The sequence below is a fragment of the Dermacentor silvarum genome, chromosome 9 (assembly GCF_013339745.2).
Source record: "Dermacentor silvarum isolate Dsil-2018 chromosome 9, BIME_Dsil_1.4, whole genome shotgun sequence".
Lineage (NCBI taxonomy): Eukaryota > Metazoa > Arthropoda > Arachnida > Ixodida > Ixodidae > Dermacentor > Dermacentor silvarum.
Window position 1 is genome coordinate 5912317 of NC_051162.1, and position 16972 is coordinate 5929288.

The window sequence follows — 16972 nt, forward strand, 5'->3', positions numbered from 1 at the left end:
CGATAAGTATGGAATAGCAATTGACACCACATGCACATTTCATTGCGATAAACACTCTTTCTAAGCACAATAAGCACAATAATGTGCAACAAGCACTACACATTCAGCGTGTGCTCATGCACATGTATTTCTACGTATCACCATCTGTGGATATTTATTTTACTGCTAGGTGATACTTTATAAACATAGCAACCTGTCATGAGACTTTAAAGAACTGGATGTTTACTTTCTTGAAATGCCACTTCTACTAACATTGAGTGAGGATTGGGGCTGCAAGGACCCAGTCTCACCTGTATTGTACGTCGCAGACAGCAAGGAGTGATTTGCTGAATGAACCCTTCTCAAGGGTTCCTGAATTTGCGGGGCACTCAATGCTCACGTGCTTCCCATCAATTGCTCCGACGCAATGTGGCATATTCCACCGCTCCTCAAACTCTGTGGACACCTGCAGCATAACAGCCATTGGGTAATAATGTTTAATGCGGTTTCTTTTAATAAATATGCCAAAAAAGTAGTACGAACAAGCAATATGTTAAAGATCACTGTTACGAAACACCTAGTGAAATAACTATAGCATACCTTGAGCCATTCATCAGCCCCTTGCGGATGCTGAAGATACAATGGCTTCAACACAGTCCACAGAGCGTCGGACACTTCTGACACAATGCCGCATGTAGTTGATCTGCCCAACAGGAAGTTAAACGACATGTCCCGCTGCGTCTCTCCTGTGGCCAAGAACCTGTCAAGGCAGTGAAACATACTTTTTTATTAAGACATAGGCATATACAGTCGCCCCATTTTCCATTGTGGTTCAAGGATAACTTTCGCGAACTCAAAATAATTGTACTGCGAATGTATTTGCAAACACTATTTGTTAATACATATATTCTAAGTGGTGCAAGGTAATGTTTCTTAAAAATAATAGCACATTACTGCCCAAATTCAACCGTGCAAGGGGCTACTTAGATGTTATTAATTATGTACCGCGCCAATTGCCAATACAGAACTTTGCCATTTCTCGTGAAATCAATGCATGCTCCGTCATGGAAGCAACAACCTTTCGTGCCATAATTATCTCCCCCTTCCTAATAAAAAACAAATGCAACGCATCAAGTTCAATTAAAGCGGTTTGTGTATAAAAGGAAAGAAACGTCGGACTTGCTTTGACCTCACATCAATATTTACGGCTCCTGTTATGGCTTCTTTACATGCGAAGCATGCGCACACGTGATTTATACTGTTCTTGAGCTGACATGCATTTTACCTGATGGTCATGGCTAGGCGATCATGAGCCGAGACTGCAGACCTGTAGTTCGTGTCTTCCTTTGTGATGCTGGAACGTGGCAGTTCCAGCAACGTGTCGAGTGTTCTGGGCGGCATTCGCAGGAAGCTAAACAGCAGCAAAAGAAACCACACAAATTATGCCCCGACTCCCAGACACCGCGAACTAGAAATTACAACTTACTCTCGAAAATAGTCCTCGTCATGTGCGGGGAGTTCGGGCAGGAGGCGGCTTGCGTGGCCGGCCACTTTTTTGTGCTTTTTTTTTCGGAGGCTTCCGCGCTGCCAGGGCTGACATGACGGCAGAGCACATGAGCACACTGACGACGTCTTCCTCTTCGCTAGAATCGAAATCCATGGCTGGAAGGCGACCGAAGTGCTAAGTGCGCGCGAACTGCGTAGATCCCTAGAGTTCTCGTGGAGAACGAGAATCTCCGGGATTGCGACTTGCGAGTCGCGCTCAGCCGGGCTTGCCGGTGTGAACATCAGTCGCCTTCGGTCGCTTTTGTTCGCGAGTCGCAAATGGCCGCGCGACCTCAAGTCGCCTGTGTGAATGAGCCTTAAGGATAGCAGTTTTATCAGCTGTATAAACTTGGACATGCAGCAGCACCAGCAACGCGCAGAACTGTTGTCGACGCCGTCGGCGTTTTGCCCGCGTTCGCATCCCCTCCCTCCTTCCCGTCCCCCACGGCCTTTCGCGTGACGGAAGAAGTTACGTTTGCTCTCTATATATGACGATTGTAAAGGAGTAAAGAGACGCTTAATTCTGTAGCCCTTCAGGGAGCACGGCGCAGAACGCGCGTTTGCTCTCCGACGTGCGTTCGCTCCCCGCGAAAGCGCGCGTCCCTCGCGCCCTTTCACTCGCAAATACAGCGTCCGGAGCGCGGCGACGATTTCATCGCCGTTCACGTCATATGGAACCTCACGGCGACGACGACGCCGACGGCAGAAATCCGCTTTGGAGTGTCCATATAATTGCTATCGCAATAAAACGATGGAACCAGCCTTTAAGACGCAAACACCAGGAGGGAAGTAGACGGACACATTATTCTGCTCGTCTTTTTTTTTTTTGTAAAGGAGCAACGATTAAGCTACAACTTGGTTACTTGATTCATCACGGTTGACGCTGCGACTAGTATTTCTTGGAAGAAAACAGTACTATTGCATTCATCCAAATACAGTTTTATTAAACGCTTCGTGATGATTTTTGTCTTATACACGAGTATAATACAGCCATCTGGTTATGCAGCTGCACGTCGGCAGTAGAGGCTACAGTTTCAAATAGAGCCATGCTATATCTATATGGTATGTACTGGCAGCTCACATATTTCTTTCCGCCCTTGCTTCCGTAGATACGATAGTGCACGTGAGAGGGCATGCAGTGAAAAACCTACTCGGTGGGAGCCAAGGATAGCGAAATTGCTTCTTCCCGAATGTCCTTCCATAGGTGCATGAAAGAGGCCTTCTCTCCTTCTTCTTGTATCTTCTTTTCGAAACGTGCTAGCTGGCTCGGCGTGAAGTAGTCCCTCCAGCTTCCAACCCGGGCTTCTCTCACCAAACTGTACTTGCGGTTGTCTCCCTCGTAGCCGAGCTTGCTGGTCACATTGTTGCGCACAAATAGGTCCTGCCATTCGGACGTCGGGTTCACCAACATATCCCAAACTATGACTTTTCTCATATTTTCTGGCTGGGACCATTTCAAGATCTTTTGAAGCATCTCTTCGTCCTCTTCGAGGGCGCGGCCGTAGCTGTCACCGAGGAAGTGAGCCAACCTCAGCACCACGCTTCGGGTGTCCCTTTTGAGCTCTTCGTACGTGACAAAGAACACGTTAGGTTCGTCCTTAAGTGCATACGCCGAAGCCACGTGATCGAAGTATCTTCCGTAGCCCAGGTCCCCTTCCAGGAACGGCTCCAGGAACTCCTGAAACGTGCCGTCCTGGAATCTGTAAATGCTCATGTCTGTCACCATGCGGAAGAGTGAGACGCAAACATCCCACGGGTTGCGGGCCACATAGACGTACTTGGCGTCCCCGTTCATGGTCTCCCTGCTCAGTGGCTGGTGCGTGATAAACAGTCTCACGGGAAGAGCGGACTTCCAGTCAGCGGTGTCCATGTACTCGAGGGCGCGCGTGTTGTTGGTGAACTCGTGGTATGTAGTGATGGGCTCGCCTTGCTTCAGTATGAGCTGCATGATGTAGTGGACCCAGTGCGTCCCGCTCTTCGCGTGAGTGCTTTGCACGAGGTCACCCTTTTGCGCGCGAAACAAAAGGCCTTTGCAAAAGATTTCAGGATTGAGAAAAGGACACCTGGGCACGCCGTCGATGACTTGGCGATATGGCCTGCGACCTGACATGGCTGAGATCCTGAAAAAGAAGGGCTTTCATTAGAAAACCTAGAAGGGTCTCTCACCAGGCCCCATTGCAAGCTATATATATATATATATATATATACTGGAAACGCTGTCTAGGGATCGTTTTACCGAAATAATCTTGCACATCTGTTTATTATTGGAGGAGGTAGAATAAATTGAGCGTCCTGTTCCCATCCTGCATGGAGCGCAACTGCCAAAAGAGACACTCTCTCCTTCTGTCTCGAGTAGCGTCTGTAATTAAGCGACGTTCCTTCCCCGCCTTCTCGAATAACTGCTCCGAGGGTCCGCGTCAGGTTCCCGCGATGAGCCCCGAGTTCTCCCTTTTTTTCTCTCTTCTCTTCCTTTTCTGCTGCGCAGCGCATTTAGGGTGGCGTTGTCCGTTCCGCATTGGACGATTTACCGAAATAACGTCTCATGGTGAGTGACATTGCTAGGACTGTAGGTGACGTCATGGGGTTTGTGCGTGTTATCTCTGCTCGCTGGCTGGGAGCGGCCCTTCATTGGGAGGGACAACCTTCGCGGCGTTTGGTTTGAAATTTCAGCAGCTTTCGGGGGGGGGGGGGCACAGCGCTGTTCCTCATAATCATCATCAGCCTATTTATGTCCACTGCAGGACGAAGGCCTCTCCCTGTGATCTCCAATTTCCCCTGTCTTGCGCTAGCTGTTTCCAAATTGCGCTTGCAAATTTCGTAACTTCATCACCCCACCTAGTTTTCTGCCGTCCTCGACTGCGCTTCCTTTCTCTTGGTATCCATACTGTAACTCTAATGGTGCACGGGTATCCATCCTACGCATGGCCTGCCCAGCTTCCGCTTAATGTCAACTAGAATGTCGGCTATCCCCGTTTGTTCTCTGGTCCCCACCGCTATCTTCCTGTCTCTTAACTTTAGGGCTAACATTTTTTGTTCCATCGCTCTTTGTGCGGTCCTTAACTTGTTCTCGAGCTTCTTTGTTAACCTCCAAGTTTCTACCCCATATGTCAGCACCGGCAGAATGCAATGATTGTACACTTTTCTTTTCAACCACAGTCGTAAGCTCCAGTCAGGATTTGGCAATGCAGGTATGCACTCTAACCCAATTTTATTCTTTTGTAAATTTCTTTCTCATGATCAGGGTCCCTTGTGAGTAATTGACCTAGATAAACGTACCCCTTTACAGACTCTAGAGGCTGACTGGCGATCTTGAATTCTTGTTCCCTTGCCAGGCTGTTGAACATTGTTTGTCTTCTGCAGATTAATCTTCAACCCCACTCTTACACTTTCTCGGTTAAGATCCTCAATCATTTGCTGTAATTCGTCCCCGTTATTGCTGAATAGGACAATTTCATCTGCAAACCGAAGGTTGCTGAGATATTCGCCGTTGATCCTCACCCCTAAGCCTTCCCAGTCTAAGAGCTTGGGTACTTCTTCTAAGCATGCAGTGAATAGCATTGGAGAGATTGCGTCTCCTTGCTTGACCCCTTTCTTGATAGGTATCTTTCTACTTTTCTTGTGGAGAACCAAAGTTGCTGTGCAATCGTCGTAGATATTTGCCAAGATATTCACGTATGCCTCCTGTACTCCTTTATTACGCAATGCCTCTATGACTGCTGGTATCTCTACTGAATCAAATGCCTTTTCATAATCTATGAAAGCCATGTAGAGAGGTTGATTGTACTCCGCAGATTTCTCAATTACCTGATTTATGACATGGATATGATCCATCGCAGAATATCCCTTCCTGAAGCCAGCCTGTTCTCTTGGTTGGTTGAAGTCAAGTGTTGCCCTGATTCTATTGGAAATTATCTTGGTGAATATTTTATACAATACTGAAAGCAAGCTAATGAGTCTATAGTTCTTCAATTCTTTAGCGTCTCCCTTCTTATGAATGAGTATAATAGTGGCTTTCTTCCAGCTTTTTGGTACCCTTGAAGTCGTGAGGCATTGCGTATAGAGGGCCACAAGCTTTTCAAGCATAAGATCTCCTCCATCTTTGATTAAATTGACTGTTATTCCATCTTCTCCAGCAGCTTTTCTCATGGTCATGTCTTTCAAGGCCCTTCTAACTTCATCGCTAGTTATAGAAGGAGGCTCTGTATCCTGTTCATCACTACTTGGAATGAAAATAGCTTGGCTGCTCTGGGCACTTATATATCAGTATAGAATTCTTCCGCTGCTTTTACTATGTCATTGAAATTGCTGATGAAATTCCCTGCTTATCTTTCAGTGCATACATTTTGCCTTGTCCTATGTCAAGTTTTCTCACAGATGTCATGCTGCGTCCATATTTTACTGTTTCCTCAATCTTTTCCACGTTATAATTTCGGATATCCCATACTTTCTTCTTATTGATCAGTTTCGACAGTTCAGCGAATTCTATCTGATCTCTCGAGTTTGACACTTTCATGTTTTGCCGTTTCTTTATTAGGTCCTTCGTTACTTGGGAGAGCTTACCTACTGGTTGCCTACCTCCCACTTCAATTGCTGCTTCTGAGATCAGCCTAGTTACGATTTCATTAATTACCTCTATGTTGTCTTCATCTTCCTGTTCTAAAGCTGCATATTTGTTTGCGAGCACCAGCCTGAATTGGTCTGTTTTACCCTTACTGCGTCTAGGTTGGCCTGTTTCTTCTTGACTAATTTTATTCTTTCTCGCTTCAAATTGAGAAAAATCCTAGACCTTACTAACCTATGGTCATTGCACATTACCCTACCTAACACTTCTACACCCTGCACGTACTATAGGGCGACCGGCAGAGAGTATGAAATCTATTTCATTCCTTGTTTCTCAATTAGGCCTTTTCCAGGTCCACTTCCTGCTGCTGCGCTTCCTGAAGAATGTACTCATTATTCGGAGCGTATTCCTTTCCGCGAATTCTACCAAAATCTCCCCTCTAGTGTTTCTAGAACCGATGCCGTAGTTGCCAATTGCTTGCTCACCAGCCTGCTTTTCCCCCACTTTTGCATTGAAGTCTCCCACGACCACAGTATACTGAGTTTGCAGCGCTGTTATACCTTGCCAACACGATCGTCAGCATGGGAAGTATGCGCTGCACTTGTCTGTTTAAATTGGCCAAACTTGGTGACGGCATTCTTGATTTCCGCGCTGGAAACACTGGTAGTAGCTGACAGCATTGGTAATAGAGCAAGGAGCGCTCTCACTATGCGGGATTCATGGCGTTGTCCAATTAGTTTGATTCCTAACTTAGCTGTTCTGCATGTTTCTATGATTACAATTACAAAACGTCAAAAGACGGGCTTTTAAATGCGAAGCATTTCTTGGCGAACATTTGCCACTTTGACGGTATCTATCTAGCCGCCTATGCTCTCATGCTCTCTATGTCTTCGTATGCTCTCATGGTCGTTTAGTTAACTTGGTATGTACCAAAATTGGCAGTAGTATGACAAGAGTGTATGGCGAACATAAATGATAGGTCATGACATAAATTTCATGACATGCGTGTCGCTGGGCAATGACCCAGCGAAAAAAGAGTAACGCTCGAAAACTACTGAAATGGGTTCGGACGTGGGTACTAAGTGAAGGAAACACTAAAGGATGATGGTAGAGGTCATAGTAAAAATGACAATGACAGCGAAAAAAGATTAGCACTCAAAAACCACTGAAATGGGTTCGCACGTGGGTACTAAGTGAAGGAAACACTAACGGATGATCGAAGTCATGGTCATGAGTATGAATCAGCAAAAAGACAATGATTCAGCGACAAAAGATTAACACTCAAAAACCACTGGAATTGGTTTGGACGTGATCACTAAGTGAAGGAAACACTAACGGATGATGGTAGAAGTCATAGTGATGACCATGACTCAGCAAGAATGACAATGACTCAGCGAAAAAAGGATAACACTCAAAAGCTAATGGAATCGTTTCGGATGCGGTACTAAGTGAAGGAAAAGGCTAAAGGTTGATGGTCGAAGTCACAGTCATGAGCATGACTAAGACGGTCGCGTTAAGGTCTCTTAGGCGTGGGTAAGGGGACTCCTGAGGACTCATGACATGAATGTCATGACATGCGTGTCATATAGGTCATAAAACAGCCTCCTATGTCTTGGTGCTTTCATGGTCTTACAATAAAGTTTATTCTCTCTTTCTCATGGTCGTTTGGTTAACTTGGTAGGCTGCACACTGCTTCGCATTACATCGATTCCAACAGGGCGTGGGATCTGCCGGCTTTTTTACTATTTGCGCCGTCGGCAATTTTTGGTACCATCGCCCGGTTATCCCGGCACCGCCGCCGCCGCCGGATTTTCGCGTAATGTGGCACATAATTCTTTCACATTAAAAGGATCTGAACATCGTATACAGTCACTACGCCCTGTACTGCATTGTTCAAAGTCTATCTTCCCCTTGATAGGGTCACTGATCTATGCAAGTGGTCTCGTATTCTTTTGACGATCGTGTGACTTCACTCCGGCCATATTTTCCGTTGGCCCGCTAGGCTCAGTGGCCCGCCGAAGCTCGGTGGGCAACATTGGTTACTGCATCTGATAAACATCGCGAGCACAGCTGCTCGGCGTTTAGTCAGCGTTCACCACCACTAGGCTGTGCGTCGTATCTGGGACGCGGGTTCCTCGGCCCCCCCCCTTTCGTTCACGGTCCGGGGCGGATCGTGACACTGGCGACGAGGATGGGATCGGAAGACATGCACTGTGCATTCCTACAGATTGCTTTATTGAGACGCTTTCATCCGTGAACATCTGTGGAAGCCACCGAGCACGACGAAGGGAGCCCACGTGTCGACCCAAGGTACCGACAGCGGCGAAACGCCGCGCGCCGTTCCTACCGCCATGCCGCTGAACGGGGCGCTCGAGCCCTTCGAGGGTGATGGGTCCGCCTGGCGAGTGTACGAGGAACACGTTCACGTGTTTTCCCGGGCGAACGATACACCCGAGGCGAAACAGTGGGACATTTTCTTGGCCAGCAGCGGGACCCGCGTCTTCAGTCTCCTGCTCGACCTTCTCAAGCCGGCCAAACCGCATGTCAAGACGCCGAGTGAGCTGCTCAACACACTGCGGTCGCAACGTTAATGGAGCGTTTTCGCTTCAACAACCGGAGCCGCCGCGAAGGAGAGACCCTCGGTCAGTTAGTCGCTGCGTTACGAGAGTTAGCGAGTGCCTGCGCCTTCGGGGACCAGCTCGACTCGCTGCTCCGGGACCGTTTCGTCTGCGGGATAAACAACCCCACCATGCATACAGGACTCCTGGAGCTTCTTGATCTCTCGCTGGACGACGTCGTGAAGGCAGCGCAGGCGATTGACGCTGCGGTCAAGGACGCCGGCGAGATTGCACGCGCGACCGGCTCACCGTCGACGGAAGGAACGGTCAACAAGATGACGACTAAGGGTGGTATGTGCAGTCGCTGCGGTGGTGACCACTCCCCCTCACAGTGCCAGTTCTCCCAAGCACAATGCTTCACGTGCGGAAAAACTGGGCACCTCGCACGGGTTTGCCGAGGGGGGAGGACGAACTGCGGACAGCAGCAGCAGCCTGGATCAAGCCCAGGTTCCACACAAGCCCGCGGTCAGGGTAGCCGTCGCAAGCGTTCGCGACGGGGACGTGCGGCAGCAGGCGCGGGTCCTTCAGCGGCCAGGCTCCACGTCGTGGCCGAGAACCCGCCAATCTTCGACATGTGGCACACAGGCCTTGTGCCGTCGTCTGTGACACCGTATCTGCTGACCGTCGAAGTCTGCGGACACCCCATTCCCATGGAGCTGGACACAGGGACCAGCGTGTCGGTCATGGCCGGGAAACTGTTCAAGCGTACTTTCCCCGACGTGTCCGTCGAGGCTTCGGGCGTGATGCTGCGCAGCTACTCCGGACAGCTCGCCCAGGTCCAGGGGCAGGCGCAGGTCAGTGTTCGCTTTGGTGACAGGGAGGCAACCCTTCCCCTTTATTTAACCTAGGAGTCATCACCGACGCTGCTGGGCCGAAACTGTATTCACGCACTGGGCGTTCGGTAGCCGAAGTACCAAGAGGCCGTCCTACACGTGGTTAAAGACGTCCCAAGCCTCCTGACCGATTTCAAGTCCCTGTTCCAACCGGGGGTGGGCACATTGGCTGGCACGACGGCTAGCATTTACGTTCCTGAGGAAGCCTGGCCTCGTTTTTTTCAAGCCTTGCCCACTGCCGTTCGCCCTGAAGGACGGGGCCACCCAGGAGCTGCAACTGTTACAGCGAGAGGGCATCCTTCCTGGTGCCCGTCAAGACGTCTGATTGGCCCACTCCCATAGTTCCAGTCCTCAAGCGAGATGGCAGTGTCAGGATCTGCGGGGATTTCAAGGTTACCATCAACCTCGCTGCTACCGTCGAGAAGTACCCGCTACCCCGGATTGAAGATCTCTGATCAGTGTTGTCCTGGGGACAGAAGTTCACAAAGGTCAACCTCAGAGATGCTTACCAGCAGCTGGTGCTCCAGGATGCCTCCCGGAAGTATGTAACGATACCGAGAACTATGGGGCTCTTCCAGTACACGCGCTTACCGTTTGGCGTGGCCTCAGCCCCGGCCATCTTTCAGAGAGAGATGGACAACCTCTTCAGGGGCATGAGGCACGTGGTGGTGTACTTGGACGACATCCTGGTTACTGGCACCGACGACGGGGACCACCTGCAGAACCTGCACAACGTCCTGGCACGATTGCAGGACGCCGGTCTCAAGCTCAAGCTGGAAAAGTGCGTTTTCCTGGCCCCCAGCTTTGATTACCTGGGACACGTCATTTCCCAGGTGGGCCTGTCCCCAGCCCCCCGCCAAGTTGATGCTGTGCTCAAGGCATCAAAGCCCCACAACAAGAAGGAGCTTCAGAGCTACCTCGGCCTCATCAACTTCTGCAGGAGTTTCCTACCGAACCTGTCGGCGCATCTACTGCCCCTCCATCTTCTACTTCGAGATGGTCAGCAGTGGACCTGAAAGAAGGAGCAGGAAGTGGAATTCCAGCGCAGCAAGGAGCTAATCACCAAGGCTCCAGTGCTGGTGCACTTCGATCCGGACAAGCCTGTCGTCCTTACAGTAGATGCGTCGCCTTACGGCGTTGGAGCCGTCCTGGTGCACCGGGACAAAGATGGCCAGGAACGCCCTGTGTCGTTTGCTTCCCGTCGGCTTCTTGCTGCAGAGCAAAGTTACAGCCAGCTGGATAAGGAAGGCCTGGCCCTCATGTTCGGGGTCGAGCGCTTTCACCAGTACCTGTGGGGCAGAGAATTTGAGCCGATCACGGACCACAAGCCGCTGCTGGGTCTGTTGGGGACGGACAAGGCGGTTCCCGTGCAGGCATCGCCTCGAGCGTTACGCTGGGCCTTGAGGCTTGGTTAACATGTTTTGTTTGTGTTGTTTGCGTGGACAAACAAACTGGGGGTAAGGGGTTGTGACGATCGTGTGACTTCACCCCGGCCATATTTTGCGTTGGCCCGCTAGGCTCAGTGGCCCGCCGAAGCTCGGTGGGCAACATTGGTTACTGCATGTAATAAACAGCTGCGAGCACAGCTGCTCGGCGTTCAGTCAGCGTTCACCACCACCAGGCTGTGCGTCGTATCTGGGACGCGGGTTCCTCGCCCCCCCCCCCCTTTCTTTCACGGTCCGGGGCGGATCGTGACCACTGATCTATACAAGTGGTCTCGTATTTGTTCGACATTAATTATATATTTCAAAGCTAGTATCAAGAAGCAGTCAGAAGAAATGTGTACTAAAATTGTATTATTGTGTGGGGATTCTTTTTTTCCAGACTGTCTTTTGTGTTATCACATTGTCTAATCAACTTATTACCTTGAAAGGAAATGCTCAACATATTTCGCTGGGAACAAATGCGTTTATCATGGCAAGCGAGGAAGGTGGACATCATGTCGTAAACGGCATCTATCGAGCTGTGTCATTTGTAACGCTACTTTACTGCGAATTTCCTTGCATAGACGATCTAATATGCTATTGTGAGAGTGACCAAAAGAAGAAAGATCCAGTTGAATACAGCAGACAGACAGACGAAAGGGTAAAACTGCGATATAAAAACATCGCTCCGGTAAAGTATTGCTCAATTAAACAAGAACCATCGACTGACCAGGCACGATATTTTGGTCAACGCGAGCGCTATTGCACAGGATTGCACGACAGTGGGGTAGACGTTGTCCTACAAGGACATAACATTGAACCATTTTCTCAATATGTAAGGTATGCAAGCCATGGTTAATCGAACAGTGGTAGTCAATAAAATGTGAAGAAACTTTTTTTCAGTTTTTACGTGGATCAACTTGACCTAAAACCGCGAAGACACGAGGCACCACGACAGCATCGCTGTGGATTTCTTTTTATTTCACGCGGGAGTTTATAGATCTCAAGAAGCACGCCATACTACGCGCGTGTATTTCTCGGATCCATGAAATTTCTGTCTAGTTTCAGTTGCTTAAAGGAACGCAGTTCGTGAAATAAACTAGAACAATTGGAGAAATTAGGGTCACGGACTGGGAGGCGTACAGGCAGTACTCCCCACCCGAATGCGGTATAACAGACATAGCGGAATGGATGCAGCACCTCCGAGACGCCCACATCCAAACCACCAAAACCACCCAGCGCACGGTCGAGACGCCCGAAGTCGACCGCCGGCTCTTACACCTGTGGGAAGCCCGTGAGGGCCTCCTCAAACTCCGTCTCCGCATCGCGCATACAACAGAAGAAGCCAGAGATTACGCGACCGAGCTGAGGCGGCAAAATTGGGTCCAGTTTTGCACCTCGCTCAAGGGTACCTTGAGTACGGCGAAGACGTGGGCCATCCTGCGTTGCCTGATCGAGCCCGACAAGGCCAAATGGACAACCAGTCGGACGCTTCAAGAAATTGCTCACAAATTCACCGGGAATGACCAGGATCTGATTGACACCCTAAAAACCAGATACCTGGGTAGGGACCCCATACGACCCTGCCTCCTAAAATACGAAGGGGAACCAAGACCAGAACTGGATGCTCCGATCACGGAGGAAGAGGTGTATGCCGCGGCACGAGCCTCACAGCGCAACACTGCTCCCGTGGCTGACAAAATCACCAATGCCATGATTAGAAACCTGAGCCCGAAGCACATCCTGGACTTGACCGAATACCTAAACGAGCAACTCTGGAGCAAGGGCCACGTACCGAACGAGTGGAAACACGCGGAAGTCGTGACTATTCCCAAACCAGGCAAGAAGCCCGCGATCGCCGCCCTACGTCCCATGTCGCGGACTTCGTGCCTCGGCAAGCTGTACGAGAGGGTCATCGGAGCCCGCCTCCAACACTACATAGAGGACGGGGACCTCTTCCCGCACACCATGCTTGGCTTCAGGCCGGGACTTTCTGCGCAAGATGCTTTCCTAATCCTGAGGGAAGAAGTTCTCAAGGGCATCCCGAAGGGAGGAGAACACCTCCTGCTCGCACTCGACCTGAAAGGGGCCTTCGATAACACCTCTCACGAGGCCATTCTCAAGGGACTGAACGACATCAGCTGCGGAGAGCGCATCTTTAATTACGTCAAATCGTTGCTGACGGGCCGGACGGTAACCATCGGAATAGGCCAGACTCGATCGGATACGATCGACGTGCTGAACAAAGGAACGCCGCAAGGGGCGATAGTCTCCCCTATTCTCTTCATCATCGCGATGCTAGCACTGACCAAAGAGCTGCGGAAGATCCCCGACCTAGGTTACGCCATATACGCAGACGACATCACGCTCTGGGCCACCAAGGGCTCCCTCACGCAAAAGGAGGCGACCCTTCAGGAGGCCGCGACGGCTGTGGAGAGATATGCGGCAGCGAGCGGGATGCGTTGCGCGCCCGAGAAGTCCGAGGTGATCCGGGTGCACGGAGGAGGAATCTACAAGTCACCCGCCCCTATCGAACTCTATCTACAGGACCACAAGATCACGGAAAGTAAAAAGACTAGGATTCTGGGTTTTTGGATCCAGAGCAACTTGAAAGCCTCCCACACCATCCAAACCCTAAGGTGCACCACCAACGTGATCTCGCGGATTATCAGACGAATAACAAGCCGCAAGGGCATGCGAGAAGAGGACACGCTCCGCCTCGTCCAGGCTCTGGTGATCAGCAGAGTAACGTTTAGCATGCCGTATCACTACGACTCGCTAAACAAACGCGACCAAGAACAAGTCGATGCCATCATCAGAGACGCGTACAAAACGGCCCTGGGTCTCCCTGTTACCACCTCAAACGAGAAGTTAGCGGCTCTCGGGATTCACAACACCTTCGCTGAGCTGTCGGACGCGGTTATATCTTCGCAAAAAGCCAGACTACAGAACACTGCGGCGGGCAGAGCCATCCTCCACCGAACCGGCACGGCAACGGAGCTTCGTGCCCTCGATGGGCAACGATAACTCCCGCCCGAGGTCAGAAGCAGGATCACGGCAAACCCCATACCAAATCACATGAGTCATGAACTCCACGAAGGACGACGCAAGACGCGGGTCGACAGACAGCGCCGGCAATTCAACGTACGTGGACGTGGCGGCGTACCCTGCAGGGGGCCTCTTCGCGGTAGCTGCCGTGAACGGGAAAGACAACTCCTTAACCCTCGCGGCCTCCGTCAGGGCAGAGACCCCAGCTGCGGCTGAGACCATAGCCGCGGCGCTAGTAATAAAGCAACATGACAGGGTGGGCAAGGAAGTTCATGCCGTTACCGACTCGCAACAGGCCTGCCGCAACTTTACCAACGGACGAACACCGGTGCTGGCGGCTCACATTCTAGGCCCGAGGCTGCAAGAATCCCATCAAATCAGGTGGACGCCGGGTCACGCAGGACTGGAGGGGAACGAAAGGGCGAACGCCTTAGCTCGAGCGCTAATTAACCGAGCGGGGCAAAACCAATCGTCTGATCAATCCCCACCCTTTACCTTTGTGCCCCTGCCATCAAATTACTGTGACCGACTTGAGATCCAGCGACTCAACCGCAGGATTTATCCTCCCCCTGACAAAAAGCTCAGCACTGGAGAGGCAATAGCCCTCAGACTTATCCAAACAAACACATTCCCAAACCTACACTGATACAGCAAAATATCCCCACAAACATATCGCGGCATCTGCCCCTGGTGCGGCGACACACGCCCTACACTCTTTCACATCTTGTGGGGTTGCGGGGGCAAACCTGAACATTTAAAGACGCCTAACACGTCATTTGAGCGGTGGGAGGTACAGCTGACCGGCGATACCCTGGCGGGACAAGAAGCTCTCGTCCTGCAAGTACGTCGAGCATCCATGGCCAGTGGAGTCCTGGAATGAGGACACCACCCACTCGTCCTCAAGATCAACAATCTCGATGGTCTAAATAAATGTTTTTCTCTCTCTCTCTCTCTAGACTAAGTTACTTTCAAGAGGGTGACGGCGTCCTACTCTACGAGACGGAAAACCTTCAGGTTCAAGAAATACCCCAGCTTAGCGGAAAAATGCTTTCTGCCTGTAATAAGTAAATGTACAGAAAACCTTCAGTGCTTTCAACACTGACAATGGTGTAGTGGCTACAGCCGAGCGTTCAGTCCACAAAAGGTATGCATCCTTTGAAGCTCATTTTGTCCGACAACGATAATCGTAACATATCTTGTGCGCCTTCCTTTTGGTTAACGCCCGGTACTTGCAGGACACTATCGGCATCGTGTTATCAGTGTGACGTAGCATTCTTGACAGGAGCGAGCGCAGAGTTTTCTAGAAAGCAACTTCCCAAGCAAATTCGCAAGAGATGCAAGCAAGTATACTAGAAACGCGTCGTTAAATTTAGGTGTACATGCCACAATAAGGCAAAAACGATATCTACAAGGTTGCTTTAAAACAAACAAAATCCTAGGTTCCGTAACAAAGGTATGAGCAATACTCACCGACTTGGCTTGCCCCCTCGATCTTGCGCGCACGGTGATATTTGCCGGACTTGTACAAGTTTCCCTTCGTGAAATACGGGAGATATACGGTCACCGCATCACATTTAGCCAGCCGTATTGGACAAACATATCCAAAACAGATATTGCTTTATCGCCAATGTAAGATATTTTCTTTTGTTCTGCACATACTCATATCAGTCGGCGTTTGTATGGTGACCCAGATGCGGCCATCGTCGGGTCGTGAAGTGGATGTCGGTTTGTGACCAGTGGCCAATAAATAAATAAGCTTCGCAAGATATTGTCTTTTGTTCTGCACATACACGTCATCATCAGTCAGCCTATATTTATGTCCACTGCAGGACGAAGGCCTCTCCCTGTGATCTCACATTACCCCTGTCTTGCGCTAGCTGATTCCAACTTGCGCCTGCAAATTTCCTAACTTCATCACCACACCTAATTTTCTGCCGTCCTCGACTGCGCTTCCCTTCTCTTGGTATCCATTTTGTAACTCTAATGGTACACCGGTTATCCATCCTACGCATTACATTGCCTGCCCAGCTCCATTTTTTCCGCTTAATGTCAACTAGAATATCTGCTATCCCCATTTGTTTGTGATCCACACCGCTCTCTTCCTGTCTCTTAAAGTTAGGCCTAACATTTTTCGTTCCATCGCTCTTTGTGCGGTCCTTAACATGTTCTCAGGCTTCTTTGGTAACCTCCAAGTTTCTGCTCAATATGTTAGCACCGCTAGAATGCAATGATTGTACGGTTTTCTTTTTTCAACGACAGTGGTTAGCTCCCAGTCAGGATTTGGCAATGCCTGCCCTGTAGATCGACTCCAACCCAATTTTATTCTTCTGTAAATTTCTTTCTCATGATCAGGGTCCCTGTGAGCAATTGACGTAGATAAACGTACTCCTTTACAGACTCTAGAGGCTGCCTGGCGATCCTGAATTCTTGTTCCCTTGCCAGGCTATTGAACATTATGTTCGTCTTTTGCATTTTAATCTTCAACCACTCTTACACTTTCTTGTTTAAGGTCCTCAACCATTTGTTGTAATTTGTCCCCATTGTTGCTGAATAGGACAATGTCATCTGCAAACCGTAGGTTACTGAGATATTCGCCGTTGATCCTGACTCCTAAGCATTCCCAGTCAAAGAGCTTAAATACTTCTAAGCATGTAGTGAATACCATTGGGGAGATTGTGTCTCCTTGCCTGACCCCTTTCTTGACGGGTAACTTACTACTTTTCTTGTGGAGAACCAAGGTAGCTGGAATCCTTGTAGATATTTGCCAAGATATTCACGTAAGCCTCTTGTACTCCTTGATTACGCAATGCCTCTATGACTGATGGTATCTCTACTGAATCAATTGCATTTTCATAATCTATGAAATCCATATAGAGAGGTTGATTGTACTCCGGAGATTTCTCGATTACCTGATCGATGACATGGATATGATCCATCGTAGAACCACATACACGTATCATTCGG

At 49.8% G+C, this 16972-nt stretch overlaps 1 protein-coding gene across 1 annotated transcript; it reads right to left on the reverse strand.

The window, feature by feature from the left end:
- Positions 1–2455: 2455 nt before the first annotated feature.
- Positions 2456–15541, reverse strand: LOC119465119 (amine sulfotransferase-like). The gene is made up of 2 exons (XM_037725917.2): positions 15479–15541; positions 2456–3644 (listed from the first exon to the last, which is right to left on the reverse strand). Exon 2 carries the CDS (start codon positions 3632–3634, stop codon positions 2672–2674), a length of 963 nt encoding a protein of 320 aa, XP_037581845.1. The 5' UTR covers positions 3635–3644; positions 15479–15541; the 3' UTR covers positions 2456–2671.
- Positions 15542–16972: the final 1431 nt, after the last annotated feature.